The sequence below is a fragment of the Hyperolius riggenbachi genome, chromosome 8 (genome assembly GCF_040937935.1).
Source record: "Hyperolius riggenbachi isolate aHypRig1 chromosome 8, aHypRig1.pri, whole genome shotgun sequence".
In the NCBI taxonomy this organism is placed as follows: domain Eukaryota; kingdom Metazoa; phylum Chordata; class Amphibia; order Anura; family Hyperoliidae; genus Hyperolius; species Hyperolius riggenbachi.
This window is the reverse complement of record NC_090653.1, coordinates 227,555,009-227,582,931: the sequence shown is the minus strand read 5'-3', so window position 1 is coordinate 227,582,931 and position 27,923 is coordinate 227,555,009. Positions and strand designations below refer to the sequence as shown.

At 47.2% G+C, this 27,923-nt stretch overlaps 1 protein-coding gene and 1 long non-coding RNA gene across 4 annotated transcripts in view; one reads left to right on the top strand and one right to left on the bottom strand.

Moving 5' to 3' along the window:
- IRAK1 (interleukin 1 receptor associated kinase 1) overlaps nt 1–532 on the bottom strand; it is a 191,264-nt gene extending 190,732 nt beyond the window's left edge. For 2 of the 3 annotated variants that reach the window (XM_068248243.1, XM_068248244.1), the window contains exon 1: nt 35–531. In XM_068248243.1, the coding sequence (XP_068104344.1) occupies nt 35–146 (112 nt within the window). In that variant the 5' untranslated portion in view covers nt 147–531. Of the gene's footprint in view, nt 1–34 lie in introns of all 3 variants that reach the window. The other variant, XM_068248242.1, reaches the window with a different exon arrangement.
- On the top strand, nt 321–26,550 carry LOC137527615 (uncharacterized). The gene is made up of 6 exons (XR_011023189.1): nt 321–467; nt 20,461–20,562; nt 21,020–21,196; nt 21,581–21,774; nt 22,952–23,038; nt 25,589–26,550. It is a non-coding gene; the product is annotated as an uncharacterized lncRNA (long non-coding RNA).
- The last annotated feature ends 1,373 nt before the right edge of the window (nt 26,551–27,923 follow it).

Genomic DNA, 27,923 nt, shown 5'->3' with positions numbered 1-27,923 from the left:
TCGAAATGATACTTTCTCTCTCCCCCAAACTCACCAAACTTCTTCCAGTCAGAGTCATCCAGAGAGTCGATGATCTCAGTGAAGCTGCACATGACAGTGGCTGGGACATCATACAGGAACATATCCTCTATGCTGCTGCTGGACATGATGGTGATCGGGGTGAGGGCAGCGCACAGCCAGCGCACAGCCAGCGCCAGCCCTGCTGCTGTCTATCATAGGGCCACTGCTGGAAAGCTGCTAATGAATAACTCCATGCAAGTGAATCACTTCCCTTTCCAAACAGCCATTTGTAATCACGCCCATCTGAAGATGTAAACGTCAGCTTGCAGAGGCCATGTTGTGTGTGGCAACTCTCAGTATGAAAAAAGGAAGCTCTGTTCAGTGTTGCTAGTTTCAGTTTACTGACAGTCAGTGGTTTATTTTCCCGGTCTGTGTGGTCTGTAGAGACTTATGAGGGATCCTTAAAAGTAAGTAAGTTAAAAAGCTCTCTGTACCAATGTTCTAAGGACTGCACAGCACAGCTTCGGGCAAGGAATTACACAGGTTAAAGTTGTACACTGTCGCTCTTCAGACCTTCAGGCAGGGAACACACTTGAGGCAGGGGTCACACTTACCGGCTTTCGTACGCGTTTTCTGCACAGAAAAACTGACTTCAACTGAGAACTCATGTTAATCAATGAGCTAGGTCACACTTTAATGCAGATTTCGCATGCAGAAAAAAAACTGACATCTTGCGCAATTTGTCAGTTTTCTCTATAAATTACATTAGCTGTTGTAAGGTAGAGGTCACATTTGTCTTTCAGTTTTCTGAAAAGTGTAGAAACTGAAAGACAAGTGTGACCCCTGCCTGACTTTTCATGCGCGTTTTCTGCACAGAAAAACTGAGAGAGACATTCTGCATCATGACTCTGCACATTTTGGCAGTTTTCTCTATCAATTACATCAGCTGCTGTGAAAAAACATGCGCGTTTTCCTGCATGGAAACACACTTGGTGTGCAGAAAAAGTATGCAGAAAAACGCGCGCGGAAAACTGAAAGTCAAGTGTGTTCCCTGCCTCAGCCCTCCCTTTTTTCCCTGCCACATGCAGGCTGGAGGTTGGGGTGACACACTGCAGCTGCCTTGCCAGAGAGAGGAGGGATTAAAGCTGGGGTCCCTCTTGGCAAAAATCGCAGGCGTTTTACCCAACACGAAAACACACATAATGCTTCTCAATGCACAATTGCAGTGCACGGGAGCATTGTTCGGTTTTCCGCAACGGGGGAAAAAACCCAATTTGCTTTTTAACGCACAAAGCGTGTGATTTCCCTTTGCTTCCCTGAGGCAGAGGTGACATTTGCTAGAATGGCACAGAAGTTGCCGCAAAACATACACCATTGCCATCGCCATTGCAATTGAGGGCCTGCTTGGGAATCAGTATTTTTTTAGTGATTGTTCACACTCCGTTTCCGCATTTTAAAATTGTACAGTTGTGTGCTTTTTCCGCAAAAAAAGTGTTCCTTTCCAAACGTGGAAAGTAACAGATAGATAAACTTAGTTCCAAGCGTAATCACGGAGTGCCGGAACACCTGAAGTTGCACAGAAAACCGCAGTAGCAAGTGTGACCCCTGCCTGAGGGAGAGATTAGACTGCAGGGGAACACAGACAATTGTGATCCCAATTGGCTAATGCGCTCTTCCACCACTTATTAATACAGACACCCTGGAGGCTTCTCCACAAGATGGTATTGCCTCTCCTGGTGAACCAATGAACAATAAGATAAGTTCTCTACATATTGACAGACTTCAAATGGTCATAATATCACTAATTCAGATCAGTGAAGTCCACTTTACAGTCTCACTATTATCCTCAGTCTTCACCCCACCAGACAGGGCTCCTTTCTGGATACCTCTTCATAATCAGCACCTCAGAATATACAGTAAAAATAAAAATGAATACAATAGTGAAGTCCTGTTATGGTAATAAAATCTCTCATATTCCTCCACCAATCGCATGTGCATCAACCAAATTCACCAAATTTGCATTGAAGCTGGTAATAGATTACGCTCACCAGATCAATTGGCCGATCCAGTCACAGAACAGCAGATATAGCTTATGGAGGGATCTCCCTCTACTCCCCGTCAGCTTCTAATCCCACCTCGTCGAAGTTAAAAACATCACATAGCATAATACTGCTTCATATGAGGAACTCTTTAACATGTACAATGTGCAATGCCTTTGAGCAGGCCAAAGGTGTACTATCTGCACTCCACACTCCGCCTTCATGGACCTCCACCACATGTAAGCTTGCTCACGAAATTCTGTAGTTGTCCCTATGTTAGAACCAGCAGTATGCACTTATACACCCATCATGGCGAATCAAAACCAGGCTTATTGGTAAAAAGAATACTCTTCTTGTATCCTAAAGGACTCAGCGGAAACCTCACATGGTTCTGGTTATATGCGTCTCCACACTACTGATAGCCAGGCCCTTGATGAGTCACGAGGTGACGAAACCAGTAGGGTGGAGCTTGCTATGGTGTGTGAGACGCTGGACAAACGTGGAGAAATTTTAAATGCGAATATAGAAAGTTATTTTTTTAAGTACAAGTCTTTTACTTTTTTTATTAAATAAACGTTATTATACCATGTGAGGTTTCCTCTGAGTCAATTTGTATTTGTGGTGTGCTGCAGAATCTCACATAAAGATAAATGTGTTTAACATTAGCAATAGAGGCGCTATAGATCTTGATAAGATTTTCCCTAAAGAACAGGATCCCAATCACCAGACCCTTGACATGTTTAAGCAGTTACAGGGTCTGATGATTAAAGAAACAAATGCCTGGTGGGACCTAGCTAATCTCAATAATTATATCCTAGACCTAGAAGGATGACCAGAACGATAAAGAACTAGGGGAATTCCTCAATGTACAGTATGTGGTGCTTATTTACATAAACTACTGGTCAAGAGAAAGCAGAGCAGATGATGCTAGGTACACACCATACAATTTTCTGGCAGATTTACCTGCCAGATCGATTATTTCCAACATGTCCGATCTGAATTTTGATAGATTTTCCGATCTTTTTTTGATTGTTATTACTTGTTTTTAAAAAATTGTTTTTTTTCGCTCATTTTTTGATCGATTTTCATAGAACTGAATGAAAATCGATAGAAAAAAAAACGATCGAAAAATGATTTTAAAAAAACGGAATATTGAAAAATCAAACAAAATTCAGATCGGACATATTGGAAAGAATCGATCTGGCAGGTAAATGTGCCAGAAAATTGTATGGTGTGTACCTAGCATTAGACAGATTAGGTGATAGGAGATAGGGGTCATTAGACAAAAGATGGAGATACATAAAGAGGAGGAAAATTTTGTAAACAATGCTGGGATTCTTACAAAGGTTATACAGAAAAATGAGAAAGAGGTGAGTGAGGTGAAGATCAATAGATTTCAAAATGACTGGCAGGAATATATGAAGAAAAGTGCATACAAGTGGCAAATAGAACAGGAGAAATGCAATAAATCAGCCTTAAAGAGACTCCGTAACAAAAATTGCATCCTGTTTTTTATCATCCTACAAGTTCCAAAAACTATTCTAATGTGTTCTGGCTTACTGCAGCACTTTCGGCTATCACAGTCTCTGTAATAAATCAATGTATCTTTCCCTTGTCAGACTTGTCGGCCTGTGTCTGGAAGGCTGCCAAGTTCTTCAGTGTTGTGGTTCTGCTATGAATTCCCCCTTCCAGGCCCCTCTATGCACACTGCCTGTGTATTATTTAGATTAGAGCAGCTTCTCTCTTCTCTCTTATCTTTTACAAGCTGGATAAATCGTCCTCTGAGCTGGCTGGGCTTTCACATACTGAAGAATTACAGACAAGGGCAAAGCTGTTTGCAGGAGAAAAAAGAGCAGCCTGAAACTTCAGTGCGTGAGAACTGCAGGGAGAAAGAAACACACAAATGATCTATTGAGATTCAAAAGGAAGGCTGTATACAGCCTGCTTGTGTATGGTTGTATTTTCTATGTGTGGACATACTGTACATCAACCTACTTCCTGTTTTGGTGACCATTTTGTTTGTTTATAAACAAACTTTTTAAAACTGTTTTTAACCACTTTTAATGCGGCGAGGAGCAGCGAAATTGTGACAGAGGGTAATAGGAGATGTCCCCTAACGCACTGGTATGTTTACTTTTGTGCGATTTTAACAATACAGATTCTCTTTAAGGATAAAAAATGGGCCCCACAGGGACCAAACAACTTTGAGGAAGCCAGCAAGGTAGGAAAGAACTAACCTCGGGGAACAATGGCGGAAGTGAATTAAGGGCAGGTGAAGAAAGGGGTTGAAGGAATAGACCACGGAAAGGGAACCCTTATGGGAATGGTGGACGAGGCAACAACCCCCATAGGGGAGGTTATGGCCCCCCTGGGAGCAGATAATTTAATCAAAGAAATCTGAATGAGAGAGGTTGGGAACAGCCTAGAAACCCGATGGAGATGGGTTGGGAACAACCCAAGAATCGTAGAGGAAGAGGTTAAGGAGGAGGTGCACCACGGCCTTTTGGAAGGGGATCAGTGCCTGGAAATCAGGGACAAGGTTTTGTGCATAGCCCTTATGGAAAAGGTTTCTATGACAGGATGGGAGGAAAGAGGAGGAAGAGATGAACCATTCCCTATCTATAATAGATTTGAACCATTGGATAGAGAAACAGAGGAATCAGTCCACCATTATTTTTAGGGGAGAGTGAGAGGGAGGTATGGGAGAATCTGGAATACACCCCAAGAATTACACGGAACACAGGAATAGAAGAGGAAGAAGAGGAGGGAGAAATGAAAAGAAGAGAGTAGAGGGTAACAGGATTTCTAATATTAGTGGGTTGCTCCTCACCAAGTCAGCAATGAGGATCCTGGACAAAGGGTTAAAATATGCCTTCCGGCAAGGGGTTAATAAACTGAACACCTATATTGATGTGAACAAATTTGCAAGAACACTTCCTGGCCAAGGAAGGACCAACAGGGAGAATCAATAGGGGTGGGGTAGGTACAGGGTTTGTGCACACAGGCTTAAAAAAAGGTCCACGTTCAACCCACCAGGTTACCAGAAGGAACAGGTTTTTAAAAACCAGATGGTGGGGTCCGACCTCACTCCCCGCCGCTGTGCACAATACCCCCTTCCTGCCTGCTACCCTCTTATGCGGCGTATGCTATGCCGCAGGTCCGAAAGTAAATATATACAATGATACAAGACATAACAAGGTTATACAACATAGAACAAAGTTGTACAAGGCAAATTGTACAAAATACATGATCATGCGATATGGGCTGCTGGTTAGGTAGGCCCAGTAATACAAGTACAGGCAGTCATAGGACAGTAGCACACGATCCTGTAGATTACACCAGGGAAGGGAGAACCCTGCCAGAGGCTTAAAATCTAAAGGGGTGGGGTGGAAACACTAGGTGGGGCTGTAAAATATTCAGCAGAGAGTTATTGTGTGGTGGGGGTGCGTAGGCCATCTTAAAGAGGTGGGTTTTGAGGGCTTGGTTGAATGTGGATGGAGGGAGCAAGTCTGCTTGAAGGAGGGAGCAAGTCTGATGGGCGGTGGAAGGGCGTTCCAGAGGGTGGGGGCCGCTCTTGAGAAATCCTGCAAGCGGGCATGGGAGTCGGAAATGCGTGGGGCGGTGAGGCGAAGGTCATTGGAGGATCGGAGGGGACGACCAGGTGTATACCTGTGAACAAGTTCCAAGATGTAGGTAGGGCAGGTTTTGTGCACAGATTTATACGCCAGACATAGAATCTTGAAATGAATCCTGAAACATATAGGGAGCCAGTGCAGGGATTTACAGAGGGGAGATGTGGATGTGGCTGTGGAGCGGTGTGAAGAATGGATGAGCCTTGCAACCGCGTTCATCACCGATTGAAGAGGGGCTATGCATTTCAAGGGAAAGCCAGAAACGAGGGAGTTACAGTAATCAAGGCGGGAGATGATGAGGGCATGGATGAGCAGTTTGGTCGTGTCCGGGGTTAAGAAGGGGCGAATCTTGGAGATATTACGGAGGTAAAAATTGCAGGCTCTGGTGATGTTTTGGATGTGGGGGGTGAAGGAGAGGTCAGAGTCCAAGGTGACATCCAGACAGCGGGCCTGGGAGGTAGGGCGGTAGATGGCGCATATTCATGTGCATTCTGAAAGGTAATAATGTGATATAATGTGATATAGAAATGAGTTATAGTATTGATTTCTGAATCAAGTAGAGGGTGGGTGGTGCAGCTTACATCACATGATGATTACACTATGGCATATTTTGCAGAAATATAGGGTAAATGTAACGATCGGTGAAGCACAGAGAGGATCTGATTACCGGTGATCTGCAGTATCACGGGGAATACAGATGTATACCAGATTATAAGTGATCTGCAGTATCACCGATAATCCGATATACCAGCTAACCTCTGTTCACCTGAATAGAGTGTAGTGTTTGGTGTAACAGTAACACTTTAGAGGACTAAGCCTCAGAGCAATAAGGAGTACTGCACAGATTCCTTCTGAAGACCTGAACTCTCCAAGACGGGAGGAGTCAGGCTGAGAGTAGGAAGGATATCAGAGAGTGACACTCTGGAGGGAGTGTCACTAACAGGACAGGGAACTGCCTCTAACAGTAAGGTCGGTTCTCGAGGTCGGACAAGCCAGGTCGTACACACACGGACAGATAAAGTACAGTATCGGAAGGCAAAGGCGGAGTCAGGGTACAGGCAGGGTTCGGCAACAGGGTATCAGAAATATCGAGGTACAAGATCAAGAGGCGGAAGCAGAGTCAAAGGACGAGCCGGGGTTCGGCAACAAAGTATCAGAAATATCGAGGTACAAGATCAGAGTTCAGGAGGATAGTCAGGCAGGCAGAAAGTCATAACAGATAATCACAATCAAGTAGTACTTTAAGCTATCAACAGAATCTAGCTAAGTGTAGGATTACAGCTCCAGCTGGTCCCGGCACACTTGCGGATCTGACTACGGATCTGGGTGCTCCCACGTATGTGATCGCAACGCCAGACACCAGAGAAATGACCAGGTAGCAGTATATATAGACAGGTACCCTTCCAGCACCTCCCTAAGTGCTGGACCAATGACGAGTGGAGCCTGGTCAGCTGACTCCTTTCTGTCTGTCATAAATTCCCTGCCTGAGTGCGCGCACGTCACTCTGAACCTGGAGGGACTACGAGTCAAAGCCACAGCAGCCCCACTCTGCGGTGTCTCCGCAGCGGGGGCATGCGCGCTAACCGCCACGTCCAACGCGGCGGTTTCTCCGCGCTCCACTGAGCCCTGCACGGAGACAGCCGCCTCATACTGAGAGGCGGCGGCTGCCTCTCCGTGTGCAGGCCCGCTATGCGCGGAAAGAGCCGCCTGCCGCTGACTCATGGCGGCGGCTCTTCCGCGCTTTCTCACAGTACCCCCCCCGAGGAGTGGACTCCGGACAGCTCCTTCCAGGTTTTTCTGGGTGCAAAGTGTGAAACTCCCTCTTTAACTCATCGGCATGCATGCGAGTCCCTGGTACCCATTGTCTCTCCTCAATGCCGTACCCTTTCCAATGCACCAGATACTGTACTGAATTTTGTACTACCCGAGAGTCTAAAACCTTCTCGACTTCATATTCAGGTCGATTATCTATTATTACAGGAGGAGGAGGAGAAGAAAGACCTACATGAACTGCAGGTTTAAGTAGGGATACATGGAAGGACCTTACACCACGCATGCTAGCAGGAAGATCAACGGTATACGTGACATTGTTGATCTTTCTTGATACCCGAAATGGACCCACGAACCTGGGTCCCAACTTGGCTGAAGGTTGTCTCAAGGCCAAGTGGCGGGTGGACACCCAGACCAAGTCTCCTGGTTGAAATCTCCACTCTAAAGAGCGTCTCTTGTCGGCTTGACCCTTCTGACTCTGAAACGCTTTTACCAGGTTATCCTTTATGGTCCACCACATGTCCTTGAATGACCTTTGCCAGGCCTCCAAGGCGGGAAATGGAGTGGACGCAATCGGCAAGGGAGAGAACTTGGGCAGTTTCCCGGTTACTATCTGAAAAGGACAGAAACCCGAGGAAGAACTCTTTAAGTTATTATGCGCAAATTCTGCGTAAGGTAAGAATTTAACCCAATCATTCTGCGCTTCGGCAACGTAACATCTTAAAAATTGCTCTAGCGATTGGTTGACCCTCTCAGTCTGACCATTCGTCTGTGGATGGTAGCCAGACGAAAATGACAGACTCATGCCCATTTGGTGACAGAATGCCTTCCAAAACTTTGAGACAAACTGGACTCCCCGATCGGATACTATGTCTTCCGGAATGCCATGCAGACGGAAGATATGGGTGATGAATAAATCAGCCAGTTCTTGGGCCGAGGGGAGTCCTTTCAGAGGCACGAAATGGGCCATTTTACTGAAGCGGTCGACTACCACCCAGATGACCGACATGCCCTCAGACCTAGGGAGCTCACCCACAAAATCCATGGATAAGTGGGTCCATGGCTCACTCGGGGTGGGCAAAGGCTGCAGTGTACCTACAGGTGCCAGCCGGGAGGGCTTGCTTTTTGCGCACACCGCACATTCCCTGACAAACTCTTTGTAGTCAGCTGCTAGAGAGGGCCACGACGCACACCTGGCCACGAGATCTTGCGTTCTAGACGCCCCAGGATGTCCCGCATTCTTGTGTGAGTGGACCATCTCCAGGATCTGGAGACGGAATGGTAACGGGATAAACAAAACCCCATCTGGTTTCCCTTCCGGGATATCCTGCTGGAAAGGACTCAGTCTCCTTCCAGTTCTCCCAAGTCTCGATAGCGGCTAACACCAATCTTCGTGGAACAATGGTCTCGGGGACAGAGGGCTGTGCTGTCTCCGGCTCGAAACACCTAGAGAGTGCATCCGCCTTAGTATTCTTACTACCTGGAGTGTACGTAATCAAGAATGTGAACCTCGAGAAAAATAGAGACCATCGAGCCTGCCGAGGGCTTAACCTTTTGGCCCCCCTCGATGTATTCCAGATTCTTGTGGTCGGTATAAACCGTGATCGTGTGCTCTGCTCCTTCTAGCCAATGACGCCACTCTTCGAAGGCCAATTTGATGGCTAGGAGCTCCCTATTGCCTATATCGTAGTTTCTCTCTGCCGGAGAGAACCTCCGGGAAAAATAGGCACACGGGTGTAATCTACCCTGAAGACCTGAACGTTGAGACAGCACAGCCCCCACTCCAACCTCTGAGGCGTCTACCTCAACTATAAACGGGAAAGAAGTGTCCACGTGTCTCAGTATGGGCGCCGAGCAGAACAACCCCTTTAAAGTAGAGAATGCCTGTAAGGCCTCGGGAGGCCAATGAGTGGTGTCTGCCCCTTTCTTTGTAAGACTGGTGAGGGGTGCGACTACTGTGGAGTACCCCTTAATAAACCTTCTATAATAGTTTGCAAAACCCAAGAACCGTTGTAAGGACTTTAACCCCACCGGCTGCGGCCACTCCAGGACCGCGGAGACCTTGGCAGGGTTCATAGACAGACCCGAGGTGGAGATTATATATCCCAGAAAGGCAACCGACGTAACCTCAAAAATGCACTTCTCAAGTTTAGCGTATAACAAATTCTGCCTCAGTTTGTCCAATACAATTCTGACATGGGTTCTGTGTTCAGAGAGGTTGTTAGAAAAGATATGAATGTCGTCTAGGTAGACTAAAACGAACTTCCCCAACACCTCCCTAAAGACCTCATTAATGAGTTCCTGGAAAACGGCCGGGGCATTACACAACCCGAAGGGCATCACCAGGTACTCGTAATGCCCGTCAGGTGTATTAAAGGCCGTTTTCCATTCATCGCCCTTTCTTATATGCACCAGATTGTATGCCCCCCGTAAATCTAGTTTCGAGAATATCCTAGCATCCGTGACCTGTGTGAATAAATCGTCTATTAATGGCAACGGGTAGCGATTCTTCACTGTGATTTTATTAAGGCCCCGGTAATCGATACATGGCCGTAAGCCCCCGTCTTTTTTCTTAACAAAAAAGAAACCTGCCCCAGCCGGTGACCGGGACGGGCGAATGAAGCCCTTGGCCAAGTTCTCCCGGGTATATACTCCTGCATGGCTAGTTTTTCAGGGCCAGATAAATTATACAGATGGCCTCGAGGGGGCATACAACCAGAACGGAGGTCAATGGGGCAGTCGAAAGGGCGATGCGGGGGCAATTTATCCGCAGCCTTAGGACAGAACACATCGGCATAATCCGAGTACTGTTCAGGTACACCTTCCACCTGTACCCTGGTTTGACCTAGCGTCAGCCTCCCCAAACACTGCTGGAAGCAATGAGGTGACCATGCTGTTAACTGCCCTGTGGCCCAGTCTATCTGCGGTGAATGGATTCGTAACCATGGCGTGCCTAGGATGATGGTGGAGGTGGACATATGTAAAACAAAAAACTGCAATAATTCCCCATGCAGTACCCCAATAGTGACCTTCATCTCTGGAGTCTGTGACAGAGATCGATTCCGTTGCAAGGGAGAATCGTCCACTGCCGTGACTTGGATGGGAGGTTTCACTGGGGTGAGAGGAATACCCATTCTTTTAGCGAATTCAATACTCATAAAATTAGCCGCTGAGCCGGAATCCACAAAAGCTTCGGTGGCTATAGAATTGTTCTCCCATGTAATAGCACAAGGGAGAAGCAACTTTTTCTCTTTAAGGGGTGAGAGCAGAGTGCCTAGGGTGTCACCCCCCACTACTCCTAGGCATGCCCGTTTCCCGGCTTCGTGGGGCCATATCCTGGCTTGTTGGGGCAATTTCGTACTCTATGACCCTGCTCCGCACAATATAAACACAACTGTTCTGTCATTCTGCGTCTCTGCTCTACCTGAGATAGTTTTGACCGACCTATCTGCATAGGTTCAGGTGGAGGTAAAACAGGCGTAGGTGGCGTCTCAGGAGGAGCTGCGTAAGAGACAAGTTTAACCTGGTCTTTACCCCGGTTTTGTCGCTGATAACGCAATCTGCGATCAATCCTGATGGCCGCCGAGATGGCGCCATCAAGTGTCGTGGGCTCTGGCTGACTCAACATGAGGCTGGAGACCTCGTCCGACAACCCAGATAGGAAACGGTCTAACAGGGCGAAGTTGTCCCACCTGGTTGTCACTGACCACCTCCTAAATTCAGAGGCGTAATCCTCGACTGGACCCTTGCCTTGGCGTAATAACTTGAGCTGCTGCTCTGAGGTTGAGGCAATATCTGGGTCGTCGTAGATTACCGCCATTGTTTTGAAGAATTCATCAACAGATGTTAAGGCTCATGTCAGTAATGTCTTAAGAAATGTGACCCTTTGGGCCATCGTGCCTGAGGATTGGGGTCTCAACTCGAAATACGACAACACTCTACTCCTAAAATTGCGGAAGTCAGATCTGTGGCCGGAAAATCTCTCGGGTACTGGCATACGTATATCAGTACTAGGGGGGGATCGGACCTCATCTATAGCTGTCCGGAGGGTTTGTAACGACCCGGACAACGAATCAATCAGTGTCTGGTGCCCACCCAGCATTCGATTGATCTCGTCCATAGAGGAGGCCATTGCTCCCAGATGGTCAGAGTGTCCGTCCATATAGTTTGGGTCTGGCGTTCTGTAACGATCGGTGAAGCACAGAGAGGATCTGATTACCGGTGATCTGCAGTATCACGGGGAATACAGCTGTATACCAGATTATAAGTGATCTGCAGTATCACCGATAATCCGATATACCAGCTAACCTCTGTTCACCTGAGTAGAGTGTAGTGTTTGGTGTAACAGTAACACTTTAGAGGACTAAGCCTTAGAGCAATAAGGAGTACTGCACAGATTCCTTCTGAAGACCTGAACTCTCCAAGACAGGAGGAGTCAGGCTGAGAGTAGGAAGGATATCAGAAAGTGACACTCTGGAGGGAGTGTCACTAACAGGACAGGGAACCGCCTCTAACAGTAAGGTCAGTTCTCGAGGTCGGACAAGCCAGGTCGTACACACACGGACAGATAAAGTACAGTATCGGAAGGCAAAGGCGGAGTCAGGGTACAGGCAGGGTTCGGCAACAGGGTATCAGAAATATCGAGGTACAAGATCAAGAGGCGGAAGCAGAGTCAAAGGACGAGCCGGGGTTCGGCAACAAAGTATCAGAAATATCGAGGTACAAGATCAGAGTTCAGGAGGATAGTCAGGCAGGCAGAAAGTCATAACAGATAATCACAATCAAGTAGTACTTTAAGCTATCAACAGAATCTAGCTAAGTGTAGGATTACAGCTCCAGCTGGTCCCGGCACACTTGCGGATCTGACTACGGATCTGGGTGCTCCCACGTATGTGATCGCAACGCCAGACACCAGAGAAATGACCAGGTAGCAGTATATATAGACAGGTACCCTTCCAGCACCTCCCTAAGTGCTGGACCAATGACGAGTGGAGCCAGAGTCAGCTGACCAGCCTGGTCAGCTGACTCCTTTCTGTCTGTCATAAATTCCCTGCCTGAGTGCACGCGCGCGCGTCACTCTGAACCTGGAGGGACTACGAGTCCCAGCCACAGCAGCCCCACTCTGCGGTGTCTCCGCAGCGGGGGCATGCGCGCTAACCGCCGCGTCCAACGTGGCGGTTTCTCCGCGCTCCGCTGAGCCCTGCACGGAGACAGCCGCCTCATACCGAGAGGAGGCGGCTGCCTCTCCGTGTGCAGGCCCGCTATGCGCGGAAAGAGCCGCCTGCCGCTGACTCATGGCGGCGGCTCTTCCGCGCTTTCTCACAGTAAATAATATGATGAGTTGCATGTCTTAGAAGTTATGTATTAATATATAGTGTTGCAATGTAGAAGGTGTTATTAGTCACGTATTTATATGTTTGTATTAAATAATATCTGTAATTTTTAGGTTTTTACTATATATCCCGATGTATGTAGGGTTATTAGGATGCACATGAGGCACTGTATACATTAATCTATGGTTGGTGGTCAGTAATGGAAGGGCGTAGAGGTTGCTATGGGAATAGAGAGTGTAGACCTTAGTAAGAGAGGTGTGACACTTAAGAAATCTCCATATGATGTTTAGGTTGAAGTTAACCAACCATCTTGTTCTAGTTTGAGAGGCATGGATCATTAGGAATTAGGAGGAATGTAGCTCCACGCACCAGAAAGTAATAGGCTGATGCGCAATGATGTAATGTGGCACGCTGGACCAGCTAGAAAGCTGTGTATTAAGCAAGCGCAGGGCTGAGACGCATTACTATAGCAACAAAGGAGAGTTAGCATGTAGGAAAGCGGAGCGCCATGATGAATGGCATAACATCGGACCAGTGGCAATGCTGGGGTGACGTAGATGGAGGCTGATACGCGCTGTTAAGGATACCATGGGGGCTTATGAGATTTCTAGTTTACAGGAGGAAGCCATTTTTGATGCATGGAATGGATCACTTTACTATTGGCAGAGGATATATACATTTGCATAAGGTTCTGGTTATATGCGTCTCCACACTACTGATAGCCAGGCCCCTGAGGAGTCTCGGGGTGACGAAACCGGTAGGGCAGAGCTTGCTGTGGTGTGTAAGATGCTGGATACATGTGGAGCAATTTTAGTCCTTGTTTAGGATACCAGAAGAGGATTATTTTTACCAAAAAGCCTGGTTCTGATTGACCCTGATGGGAATAGGTGCATACTGCTGGTTCTAACATAGGGTCAGCTACAGCATTTGGTGAGCGGCTTACATGTGGTGGCGGCGCACGGAGGTGGAATGTGGAGTGCAGATAGTACATCTTTGGCATAGCTCCCAACTGTCCCTCTTTTGGAGGGATATTCCCTCTTTGGGAACCCAATTCCTCTGCCCCTCTTTCTTCCTTATATGTCCCTCTTTCAGGACTCATGTACAGATCTGTGCAAATATATGTATTTTTATACTGAAAAATGTGTTTGACTCTAAACTTTAGTCTCATACTTTAGATGTATATATTTCTTATTTTCAAATGTTACTATGAAGGAAAATGAGCCAGGATAGAAAGGACCAGTGTGTTTTGAATTATAGAACAATACATTTTATTTATGAAATCTTTATGGTATGTGTGACTAGGGGTGTGCTGGGGGCGTGCTTAGGTGTGTTACTGGGGCATGGCTTAAGTGCCCCTTTTTCTTATCTCAAAAAGTTCCACCAGCGAGTTTGGAAGTGCCCGCCGGAAACCCACGCAGACACGAGGAGAACATACAAACTCTGTGCTGATAGTGCCCTGGCTGGGAACTGCAAGGTGAGAGTTCTAACCTCTACATCACCATGCTGCCATCGTGCTTGGAACTACAGGTTGAAGAAGTTAATCTTATGTTATGTTCAGGAGACCACTGACCCTCCCACTGGTGAGTGGAGCTTACCCAGGTGTGGGCCTCTTATACTTTTCAAATGGCACTTTGGCGCAAACGTATACATGCTGCGCGTGTGTGGAAGCGAACACAGACCCTCGCCTCCATCCACAGTCCTTCGGCCTCATTCACATCATATGCACTGCTGTGTGCATTTCGGCAGCGCGTATAGAGTGCAACACTCAAGAACACAGAAGTGCATAGTGTACAAGATACAGAGGCGCCAAAAGAATAAAAGGTAATTAAATGAACTTAAAAAAACAACTGGTTAAACAGAGGAGGCAGCGGTGGTCTTACCCCCTCCAAACAGACACAGGCAAAGACTGCGATTCAGACAGTCAACAATTTATTCGGAACTCCAAATAAGTTCCGAATAATTGTTGACTGTCTGAATCGCAGTCTTTGCCTGTGTCTGTTTGGAGGGGGTAAGACCACCGCTGCCTCCTCTGTTTAACCAGTTGGTTTTTGAAGTTCATTTAATTACCTTTTATTCTTTTGGCGCCTCTGTATCTTGTACACTGCATTGAGTCCACCCTGGGTGGAGGGTTGTTACCCTATTTTCCTGTCTACAGAGAGCGACTTTTTATTCCTGAGTGGTGTCAGGATTGTTCTCCCCACCTGCCTATACAGTGGTTGCCTATTGGTAACCGTGGTTTGTAAGTATAATTTTAACTTCTCATTTATTTTGTTGTCCCCAAGACGAATTACACTATTGGAGCTCTTGGTGTCCCTCTGCTTTACAGAAGTGCATAGACAGCACTTCTGCCATTCAGATCATATGCGCTTTGCAGCAGTGCGGTGCGCTATCGAACTGATGCATGCATTTTTCGGTAGTGAATGGGATCAGCGGCGCAGATGGCGTGCCATTGTGCTCATTGCGTTCTGATCACACGACCATTCTGCGCTAATGATGTGAACAAGCCCTGGTCTGCGGCCATCGGCACGCATGCGTACAGAACAGGGAGGTGCCAAAGCCAGTGCTGGACTGAGGAAGTGCAAGTATGACAGAGAAGCCTGATGAAATTATTTGGATGCCATTGTCCAGGTTATTAAAGGGAACTAAGCACCAAAAAATAGGGAGGGGGAACACCATTGGTCACCTATCGGGGGCTGCTTGTGTAGCCCCCATCCCTGTAAGTCGTCATATCATCTGCAGCTGGCCCCACTTCAAAGAACCCTCCTCTGAAGCTCACCCCTGGCCGACCAATGGCATACATCGTTGTGAAGTTCCCTTATGGGGAGGTTCAATGTAATTTTTTTGTGGGGGTGCTCAGTTGCCTTTAAGGCTAAAGAGTACCTGAACTGAAATGTGACATAGGCATTCAACAATCAATGCACAGCGCTTGTTATGAGTGCCCAAGCTTAACAATGTCACTTATGGCAGAGGATTAGCATAACAAAACTTAAGCAGGCCATACACTGGCTCGATTCACGGCCGTTTCGACAGCAGATCCGATCCTGGGATCGGATCTGCTGCCAATCGCTTGCGCTAAACGCACCCGCCGATCCGATTCCCTCCCGAAATCGGATCGGACCGTCGATCGCGCCGTGCGGGAAATTACCCTCGATCGCCCGGCGGTAGGAGCGCGTCGCTTGCGACGTACGATTCGGGCCCGATCCGAGCATGTATACATTACCTGAAGCTGGCTCCGGGGTCCTCTTCTCCTCGCTGCACCGCATTTCCGCATCTCCCAGTGTACGCTTATACTTCCTGTGTCACTCCGGTGATCAGGAAGTTGAAATAGAGGGCGCTCTATTTGAACTTCCTGGTCACGGAGTAACACAGGAAGCGCCGGGATGGAGCAAGAACAGCAGTGCGGTGCAGTGCGGAGAAGACGCCCAGGAGCCAGCCTCAGGTAATGTATACGGGGGGGGGGACAGGCGGCAGGAGCAGCTGCACAGATTGTGATCGGTTTCAGGCTGAAATCGATTCACAATCTGTTTGCAGTAAAGGCAGCCATACGATCCCTATCTGATCAGATTCGATCAGATAGGGATCTGTCAGCTGGTCGATCTAATGGCACATCGACCAGTGTATGGCCACCTTTATGCTTATTTGTATTATCCTCAAGCATTGTTCAGGCTCAGATTTCTATCTAAGGATGTCTAACCTCGAGAAAAACTCCGGGTAGCCACATTTTGAGCCTAGAGTGTTTAGCCCAGGTATGGGTCTGAACAGTGCTCTGCTACCATCAAGTGGCTGAAAATCATGCAGCATTCAGACAGATGTTATTTATTAGCTGTGATCTACTGCTAAGAACTATCCAGACAGCTCATGGTGACCTAGAACTACCAGGAGGGTATAAAGGGCTGAAAGTTCAATAAGCCCTCTATTAAAAAGCAATGCAATTTTGTCTTCTCAAAACAGAAGGTATTTGTGATAATTCAGCTTTAGGTGAGGGACTGTTGTTTCCCATGATCCTTAGTACTGGTCCATGCCCTATTCCATAGATCCATATCAATCCATGCCATGCACTGAAGAGGACCAGAAATTTCGAAACAGGCTGACATGTATGTTGGATTCGGAGCAGATAAAAAGGGCTTTAGGACAATCGCCCGCTATTTATTAAGCACCACATTTTAACCTCCTTGCTGCTAATCAAGGCTTTTACTATTGCCGCCTTTGGCGGCAGGGAGTAGGTTCAGCTAGGCAGGGGGTTAGGGCATGGGGATGGAGTGGTTATGGTTAGGCACCAGGAGGGTCTTAGGGTTAGACATATGTACAGGGATGGTTCATTGCGAGAGTAGGCGGGGTGAAGGGATACATTACCTGGTCCCGGGCTATAATGTCTCCTCCACTTCCTAGTTAGTTTGCAGCAGTCCTGCAGCCGGCCAATCACCATGCGGCTTCAGTCCTGCACACTAACCAGGAAGTGATGGAGACGTGATTGCCGGGACCAGGTAATATATGCAGATGCAAATGCTGATAATGACATCTTGTTACTAAGGATATTTAACATTTTAGGATGTTTCTATGTTAAATAACCTTAGTAGCAAGATGTCTATATTAGCATCACCCTGCACCGATTAGTGTGGCTCTGTAAAATTTATTGGCTAAAGCCTCACTATACACCAGCGGTTTTGGATGTGCAGCCTTGCTTTCAGGGGAATAAAGAAATGATTTGCATATTCAGGAGTGATGCATCATGGGAAACCACAGTTGCTCACATAGGCCTGGTCACACCAAAAACCGCTAGCAGATCCGCAAAATGCTAGCAGATTTTGAAACGCTTTTTCTTCTTTTTCTGTAGCGTTTCAGCTAGCATTTTGCGGTTTTGTGAAGCATTTTTGGTGTAGTAGATTTCATGTATTGTTACAGTAAAGCTGTTACTGACCAGCTACTGTAACAAAAAACGCCTGGCAAACCGCTCTGAAGTGCCGTTTTTCAGAGCGGTTTGCGTTTTTCCTATACTTAACATTGAGGCAGAAACGCATCCACAATCCAAAATCTGCAGCAGCCCGGGAGTACGCATTTCTGAAAAACGCCTCCCGCTCTGGTGTGCACCAGCCCATTGAAATACATTACCCTAGCGGATCCGCACCCGCAAGCGGATCGCAAACCGCAGCAGAACCGCTCTGGTGTGCACTAGGCCTTAACCACTTGCCGACCGCGCACTCATACCGCGCGTCGGCAAAGTGGCAGCTGCAGGACCAGCGACGCAGTATTGCGTCGCCAGCTGCAGGCTGATTAATCAGGAAGCAGCCGCACGGGCGAGCGGCTGCTTCCTGTCAATTCACGACGGGGGGCTCCGTGAATAGCCTGCGGGCCGCCGATGGCGGCTCGCAGGCTAAATGTAAACACAAGCGGAAATAATCCGCTTTGTTTACATTTGTACGGCGCTGCTGCGCAGCAGCGCCGTAAGGCAGATCGGCGATCCCCGGCCAATCAGCGGCCGGGGATCGTCGCCATGTGACAGGGGACGTCCCGTCACTGGCTGCACAGGACGGATAGCGTCCTGTGCAGCCCTGATCTCCGGGGGGGGGGGGGAGCAGGTAGGAGAGGGAGGGGGGAATTTCGCCGCGGAGGGGGGCTTTGAGCTGCCCCCCCGCCAGCCACATGCAGGCATGAGAGATCGGACCCCCCCAGCACATCATCCCCCTAGTGGGGAAAAAAGGGGGGTGATCTGATCTCTCTGCCTGCTAAATGATCTGTGCTGGGGGCTGCAGAGCCCACCCAGCACAGATCACTCAGCACAGCGCTGGTCCTTAAGGGGGGGTAAAGGGTGGGTCCTCAAGTGGTTAAAGTGTACCCAAGGCAGATTTTATATTTGGTTATGAGTGTGATTTCTCAGTGTTATTTAAAAAGAAAAGACTTGTAAGGGTTACTAAAAAGGGGGAAAAAATCAGTTTAACATACCTGGGGGTTCTTGCAGCCCCATGGAGTAATCCTGTGCCCGAGCTGTCCTTCTGGGTCCCTCCATCAAGCAGCGGCAACCCCCCAAAAGCTGGCCAGTCGCGGCCAGTCAAAGGCCACTGCGCATGCTCTGCCCCGAGCCGTGCGCTTCCTGATCTTGCTCCCTCTGTGCATGCGCAGTAGCAATTTTTGCACATTGCATATGTGAAGAAAGTTTTGCGGGGTTGGTGTGCTGGCCAGAGGATCTCAGAAGCACAGGATGACTCCAGGGGACTGAAAGAAGCCCCAGGTAAGTAAGTAAATTTTTTTTTTTTTTTTTGCTTTAGATTTCCTTTAAAGGAAACCAGAAATGTTTGAATAAGCAGATTTTATACTTACTTGGGGCTTCGTCCAGCCCTGTGTCGGACGTGGGCTCCATCGCCGTCCACCTGGGCCCCTCCGCTGGGGCCCCCCCGGTATATATTCCAGTCGTGGGTCATGGCAAATGCACGGCTGTGTTGTGCTCTCTGCTGGGAGTGGTCTGCTCCTGCGCAGTTAGTACTGGGAGCGCATGTTGCTGGGCTGCGCGTGTGCGGTGAACCACGACTGGCCGTGACTTGGTTCATGGGGCTGGAGGAAGTCAAAGGTAAGTATAAAAGCTGATTATTTAAACATCTCTGATACAGTTTAATGTGTTCACAGGTCCTGAACTACAGGCAAACCATTAAAAATAAGCTGCTGTTATACACTAACTACCTACCTATGCTGCTCTCCTATTACAATAATTCACATATAAACTTCAGGGGGCAGTCAAAGATTCAGAGTTCATTTTGTCCCCCCATCTTTGCTGGGGTCCCATCTGTTGACGCGGTGTGCCACTTAATGTTCTGGCTCTGTCCAGTGCATACTCTCTGTCCACTCCGCGCCCTGGAAGATTGTGCTCTCACTCAGCTGTGCCCAGTAGCCACAGCCAAGTACCTTCCTCCAGACCCCTGTAGTATATCTGCTCGATCACCATTTTCCTGCAGTTTGCACAGTTAATTCCCCTACTGGCCTAGTCGAGCTTCCCTGCGCATGCATGGTCCTGGACTCAACCGATTGCAGTCCACTAGCCGAGAGTGGAGAACTAAAAAGGGAAAGAAAGGGGGCCATACAAGCACCACTCAGGACTATAGTAAAGCAATTATAAACAAATCCATCTTTATTGATTATCCAAATGATTAAAAACATGTAAAAACAACAGCAACATGGGTCTGGGGAACTACCTGTCAATCTCTCTAGTCGTCAATCTTCGGACACGTCCGATTTTTTTAGAATCGGAAAGCGAAGGCGAAGGGGTGGTAGGAGATATCAGAAGAAGATTAGCCAGTTATGCACAATCCCCGAACAAAAAGAAGAGATTATTAGAGAGGTCAGAGACCATACAGTAGCTGAGGAACTCCAAATTATCAATTTATCTGATCAACCTCTTACCCATGCCGAAGCCAAAGTTTTGAGCAAGGGTTTATCTTTTTCCCCAACTAAAGACTTTGACCTGTTCGAACTAACCTCTTCTGCCGCAAAGTAACCTTGAAATTCGCTTACCATAACAAAAAGCAGACCTCCCAGCAACTACAAAACGCACTGTACCTTCCGGAAGCCATCGATCGACAGGTCCTACAAGACCTGCTTGATCTGGTAAGTGAGAATGAGTCTCTACAAGAGGATCGACCTCAGACTAGTTTTAGGTCTCCCTCAAATTTTATGCCATCTCTTGCATTATGTCCACAGGTTAAAGTTTTCTTTGAGATGATGCTCCAAGACCTAAAGAAAATCCGAAGTACTCCTAATACACAGAATAATCTATCAAAGGAGGAGAAAGCAGCATTACAGGTATTAAGATCACGGAGGGACATAGTTTTAAAAGAGGCGGACAAAGGAGGCAATATTGTTATCTGGCCTACCATCCTATATGAAAAAGAGGCCAATAAACAACTTGATAACAAGAAATTTTATCGCAGACTGTACACTAATCCTACGACTGTATTTAAAGATAAGCTTGACTCTATCTTAAGGGATGCCAAACAGATGGGTCTCATTTCACTCAGAGAGTGGCAGTTTCTGACTGTAAAAAATCCGGTTATACCGACTCTATATTTACTACCAAAAATCCATAAAAATAAAGAAGTGCCACCTGGTAGACTAATAGTGGCAGGTATTGGTAGCCTGTTGGAACGTTGCTGCTCGTTTATTGACTTTTTTCTGCAAGATCATGTGATCAGTTTGGATTCATATGTACGAGATTCATCAGATCTCATTACTAAATTGGATGATGTTGTTTTGCCACCAGACTCATTACTCATCACGTGTGATGTCGAATCCCTTTACACAAATATCAATCACAGAGATGCCTTATCGACAGTCAAATACTTTCTTCGCTCCACCTCGACTACAAGAGACGATTTCAACATCTTTCTTCTACAACTATTAGACTACGTTCTCAATCATAACTTCTTTACGTTTAGCGGTAAGTATTATCTACAGGTGCATGGCGTTTCAATGGGGGCCAAATGTGCCCCCTCAATTGTCAATCTTTTTTTAGGTTGGTGGGAAAGAAAAATTGTGTGGTCATCGGAAATGGCGAGTTTTCACGATAACATATTGTGTTATTTCAGATATGTGGATGATATACTAATATTGTGGAATGGAGACATGGAGAAGGCACAGACATTTGTGTCCTTACTAAACAAAAACAACCATAATATCTTTCTAACTGCCAATTATTCCACAACTGAAGTTAACTTCTTAGATCTAAAGATAGCAGTGGATAGGCAGGGTAATATACATACTTCATTATATCGCAAGGAAACCGCCGTTAATAGCCTGCTACATTTTGACTCTTTTCACACAGATGCACTCAAACGCAATATTCCAGTTGGTCAATTCCTCCGGTTAAGACGGAACTGTTCAAACCTGTCTGACTTTGAGAAGGAAGCCGAACAGCTATCACAACGTTTCCAAAACAGAGGATATTCCAAGAATTCGATTAAAAAGGCCCTTTTCAGAGCGAGATCGAGCAACAGAGTGGACTTACTGCAGCCCAAGGTAAAGAAAAAAGAAGAATTGGTTAGGTTTTGTACGATGTACAACAACCAATGGACTCAGATACGCAATATATTGAGTAAGCATTGGGCAATAATCCGCAGTGAACCAATTATGTGTGATTATGTGACGGAACATGCTTCGCTCACCGCAAAGAGAGCCCCTACTATTAGGAATATCGTGTGTAAAAGTCACTATTCTAAACAAGGAATATTTCCAACCCAGGTTAAGGGCAGTTATCCGTGTAACAGTTGTAACATATGTCCAACAATGACACCTACGAAACAAGTGTGGAATGCGTCCCACACGATATATTTTAAGTTGAAACAATATATCAACTGTCAAACCTTAGGGGTAATTTACCTTTTGGAATGCCCGTGTGGTCTCAAATATATTGGTCAGACAAAAAATATCCTGAAATTACGAATACAGAAACATTTCTCCACCATTAGATTATCAGCAAAAGATTATTCCGAAAACAAAAAGATTACCCCTGTGGCTCAACATGCCTTGGAGTACCACAATAGTAGCACAGTAGGCTGGAAAGTCACTGGTCTACAGAAGATCACACCCCCATTGCGGGGAGGAGACATTACCCAGTCCCTACTTAGAGCAGAGACAAGGTGGATTTTTGAAATGGGTACACAAACTCCTGGTGGCCTAAACGAAGATTTCTCGTTTAGCAGCTTTTTGCATTGACCCATGCAGGCAACTGTTGATACACTTTTCATTCCTTCCCTCACCATATAGGGTAATTTACATATTATCCGATGCGTCCTGCATTTTATAGGCACATGGTGAATCAAAGATTTTGTGCGCTATTCATGTTGGATGTTCATCTATGCTCTAGTTGTCGGAAGACACACCATTGTACTTCCCAGTCTGCTTCCCTTTTTGGTGTTTGCTTTCTGACCTCTGCTCTCTTGGTCACACACCTCTCTTTTTCTACCTTTTGAGGTGCAGGTCATCATATCTTTACAACTACTTTTCTTTGCCTACTTTGCCTTCCTTTCTCTTCTTTTGTTGGTTCCTTTGTGGTCTTATCTCAACACCACCATTATTGATGTCTTTATATGCGCATTGGATATATAACAACTAATTATATATTTTTCTTTTTCCCTGTTTCCCTTTGTTCCCTCCCCCCCCCCCCCCCCCCCCCCTTCTTTTCCTCGTCATGGAGAATTGGCATAATTATCTCTATGGAAGATATCAAGATGAAGATAATGAGAATTCGACGAAATTAGCTCCCACCATAAATAGATATACCGTAAATAAAAATTGCTATATATAGAGTGCTCCTTTTAGGATAGTTTTTTGTGGCCACTAGATGTCAGTGTCTCTTTTTATATTTACCTTATATGTAGAGATAAACAGCCGGCTGCGACACGCTGTGTGTCGACAGCTCGGCTGATGATTTATGGGGGCATAGCATAGCGCAGGGGGGGCTTAGGGGGGATCGGTATAGCAACAGAGGCTGGGCAGTATATGCAGACCCAGCCTCAGTATGCTGATAGCATTGTTAGAACCCACCTCGGGTTCTCTTTAAAGAGACTCTGTAACATCAAAAACATCCCCTGGGGGGTACTCACCTCGGGTGGGGGAAGCCTCGGGATCCTAATGAGGCTTCCCACGCCGTCCTCTGTCCCACGGGCGTCTCGCTGCAGCCCTCTGAACAGCCGGCGACAGACCTTACTGTCAATTCAATATTTACCTTTGCTGGCTACAGCGGGGGCGCTGTGGCTGCTTTCGGCTCCAAAGTAGACGGAAATACCCGATCTCAGTCGGGTCCGCTCTACTGCGCAGGCGCCGGAAACGTGTGCCTGCGCAGTAGAGCAGACCCGGCGGCAATAGGGTATTTCCGCCTACTTCGGAGCCGACAGCCGTCAGAGCGCCTGCGCAGGAGCCGGGAAGGTAAATAATGACGTCATCTTGTACGGAGGGCTGCAGCGAGACCCCTGAGGGACGGAGGACGGCATGGGAAGCCTCATTAGGATCCTGAGGCTTCCCCCACCCGAGGTGAGTACCCCCCAGGGGACGTTGTGACATTACAGATTCTCTTTAAGGCGCGTACACACGCCGTATTTCCACAAACGATGGATCGTCACACCTGCCCGCTTGGCAGATCTGTCAAAACCAGCCTTATCAGCCTGCTGACAGACTGTACACACAGGCAAACTGTCGGCAGAATGGCCGCCCTGCGGGCAGGTCTGACGATCCGTCATTTGCGGGAATCCAGCATGTATACGCACCTTTAAACAATACCAGTTGCTTGTCAGTCCTGCTGCCGTAGTGGGTGAATCACACACCTGAAACAAGCATGCAGCTAATCCAGGCTGATTTCAGTCAGAGCACCTGATCTGCATGCTTGTTCAGGGGCTGTGGCTGAAAGGATTAGAGACACAGGATCAGCAGGAGAGTCAGGCAACTGGTATTATTTTAAAAGAAAAAATCCATATTCTTCTCAGTTTAGGTTCCCTTTAAAGAGACCCTGAGCTTTAGGAAGCCCCAGGTAAGTCCCGATTTTGATTCTAAGTACAGCTCAAGGTCCCTTTCAAGTGTACCTGAGACAGGGTAAAAAGTTCTATTTTACTTACCTGGGACTTCTTCCAGCCCCTTGTAGCCGTGCGCCTCCTCAGTCGGACTTCTGTGGCCGGGAGTGTTCTACTTATGAGTAGAATGCTCCCAGATACGGTAACACGATTAAGGAGATGTGTGGCCTACTCCATGGAGAGGACCAAGCATGCGCTGGATGGAGCATTAAAGGGGTCACAGTGTGGCAACAGAGGGGACCTTAGCAAAACAGCGGAGCAATTCACTTTATGGGTACTGGTAAGAAGTCCCCAGGTATGGATACCTCTTTAAAGGATATATCACATAAAATAAAGAAATGAAGTTTTACTTACCTGGGCTTCTTCCAGCTTATGCTGGTGTGTGCATGGTGCACATGGATATATTGTGTTAGCTCCCTTTTGCAGGTAGTTTAATGCAGCATCGGTCCCAGGAGAGGACAGCAGATTATGTGCTCCTAATCGTTTTAATGGTTTGATCCAATGAATGTTTGCACTATGCATGTTACAGGGCCAGAGTTAGGACATATACGAATTCTGGGGTAGCTTGACGCGGAGTATGTGCCTAGACAAGAGAATGTATTATTTTGTAACAAACACACTGCCTTTTAACCTCCTGGGCGATGATCCCGAGCTGAGCTCGGGGTATGTCGCGCAGGAGGATTTCTCAGGCCCTGGTGGGCTGATTTGCATAATTTTTTTTGTTACTGTTACACGCAGCTAGCACTTTGCTAGCTGCGTGTAACTTCCGCTTGCCGCCGATCCGCCGCTACCCGCCGTACCGCGCAGCCTCCCCCCCTCCAGATCCCTTGTGCAGCCTGGCTAATCAGTGCCAGGCAGCGCTGAGGGGTAGATCGGGACTCCCTCTGACGTCACAACGTCGATGCCATGGCGACGGGGGAAGCCTAGCAGGAGATCCAGGAGATTCAGAACGGGATCTCCTGCTTGCGCTGATAGCCGGAGGCGATCGGAGGGGGTGGGGGGATGCCACTGCACAGCGGCTATCATGTAGCTAGCGCTAGGCTAGCTACATGATTTAAAAAAAAATGTAAAAAAAAGTGCTGCGCCCCCTCCTGGGCGATGCAATTGTATCGCCCAGAGGGTTAACCGCTTGAGAACCAGAGGTTTATACCCCGCTAGTGACAAGCCCATTTTTTTAAATTTGGCACTTCACAACTTTAACGATTTATTGCTCAGTTATACAACTTAGCACCCAAATGAATTTTACCTCTTTTTCTTCTCACAAATAGAGCTTTCTTTTGGTGGTAGTTGGCCCTAGACTACGTTATATACACCTTCAAAACTGGTGGAACAGACCCTACTCCAAAAATAAATTCTTGCTTGGCTGAGCTACCAACATCTATGAATGACAACTGGTTGAAACTGAATGCTGAAAAAACTGAGGTCCTTGTTGTCCAAAGCTAGCGCTTGCCATCAAAACAGCTGTATCCTAAATCAACACCAATCAGGATTGGGAATTCAGACATAAACAGCCCCAACCTTGTGTGCAGCATTGGTATGCTAATTGATGGGGAATTGAGTTTCAGAAACCAAATTTCGGCAAATAGTCAAATCTTCCTACTTTCATCTGAAGAACATTGCAAAAATTAAACATCTGATTCCCCCAGAGGATCTTCCAAACCTAGTTCACGCTTTCATCACATCACGGCTGAACTACTGCAATGCCCTTTATGCAGGCCTCCCAAACAAGGACCTGCTCCGCCTGCAATTAGTGCAGAATGCTGCTGCCAGATTGCTAACAAACCAGCCTCGCCACTGTCACATTACACGGATCCTTCACTCACTGCACTGGCTACCAGTAGAATGGAGAATACTCTTCAAGATTGGACTGCTGACATTCAAAACCTTGCACAATTTGGGCCCTGGATACATGAAGGACTTGCTGAAGCTGCACCACACCTCTCACAACCTCAGATCAGCAGGTTCCATAAACTTGGTCACTCCCAGAGTGCACCTCAAAACCTTTGGAGACAGAGCTTTCTGTCATGCTGCCCCTACTCTTTGGAACTCCCTACCATACCCAGTAAAGACAGCCCCTTCCCAGGACTTATTCAAATCCAGACTGAAAAGCCACCTGTTTAGCCTGGGATTTCCGGACTTATAGAATTCTTCCTCTGTACCACGATTTGCCAATCAACCAATGATTGGTCTGAGCAATGCTTATGCGCTTTAAATCCTATGGGAGAAAAGAGCTTTACAAATGTTATTTGTTGTTGTTGTACACTATACATACATAAACATATGCCTAAGGCAGGGATTCCATTGTGAACCCCTCCAAGGGAGAGCTAATTGAAAATCGTATACTCTATACAGCGCTGCGTAAGATGGCAGAGCTATACAAAGATTTAAATACAATTTATTGAAACAACAGCCTGCCAGCGCTAATCAGCTACTGGCAGGCTGATCGATGTGCCCCGTTCTGTTCACTGATGGGAGCTCACGCCAGTGCGAGTTACCATCAAACCTCGATCTTCACTAGAGATGTAGCGAACGGTTCGCCGGCGAACGGTTCCAGGCGAACTTTGGGGGTTCGCGGTCGCCTGCACCAGGCGAACTTTTGCGGAAGTTCGATTCGCCCCATGGACTTTAATGGCCGCCGACTTTAACAGTTAATAGCAAAGTCCCCTTACATAGTAGAAACACCAAAATTGTTGGGAATGTTAAGTGGAATAGTGGGAACAAGAGGAAAAAAATTTTTTTCAAAAAGACCTTATACTTTTTGAGAAAATCAATTTTAAAGTTTCAAAGTAAAATGAGCCGATTCATAAAAAAAGAACCAAATCATTAAAAAGAACCGGATGATTCAAGAACTGTTAGTATAGCAGAGAATGCGTCCTGAGCAGGACGTGAAGCTGCCGGCTCACTGCTGTCTCTCCCCACCTGCCTGCACCTGTCACCCTCACCTAGCCTGGCACCCAGCGCACCCATGGGTGCCAGGCTAGGTGAGAGTGACAGGTGAGGAGGTGGGGAGAGACAGCAGGAGCCGGCAGCTATGCATTCTAAAGGAGGCATTCTCTGCTATGTGGGAGGCGTCGGAGATCTTCAATCAACTTAATTGAAGATCGCAACATAAGAGGATACAGTTCGTTGGATCGTTTACCGTGGATATTGGCGTGGGAAAACTTTTTTAAAGGTACAGGTAAGTATTTATGGTTAATTTAGAATAATAAAATACTTTTCTCGTGGTTGTGTTTTTATTTCATTTAACCCTTTGTGGAAATGGGTAAAGGGTACTTTGTACCCCTATACTCATTTCTCCTGGGAGGGGGGTGGGCATCTGGGGTCCTCTTCTTAAAGGGGACTCCCAGATGCCACCATGAACCCCCCCCCAGGGAGTCATCGCCCCCACCTCCTCCTGGGGCAGCGGAGGTGGGGTAGAGCCCCTTGTCCATGGATTGGACAAGGGCTCCGGGGGGGGGGGGGGGGAAGGCTTGGCTGCCCCCCCCCTGGAGACCCCCATACCATGGACCATGCAGGCTGGTATAGCTCAGGGTGCGAAGCCCCAGTCGGCCGGGGCTCCGCATTCTGGCTATCCCAGCCTGCATGGGGGACAAGGGGTTACAG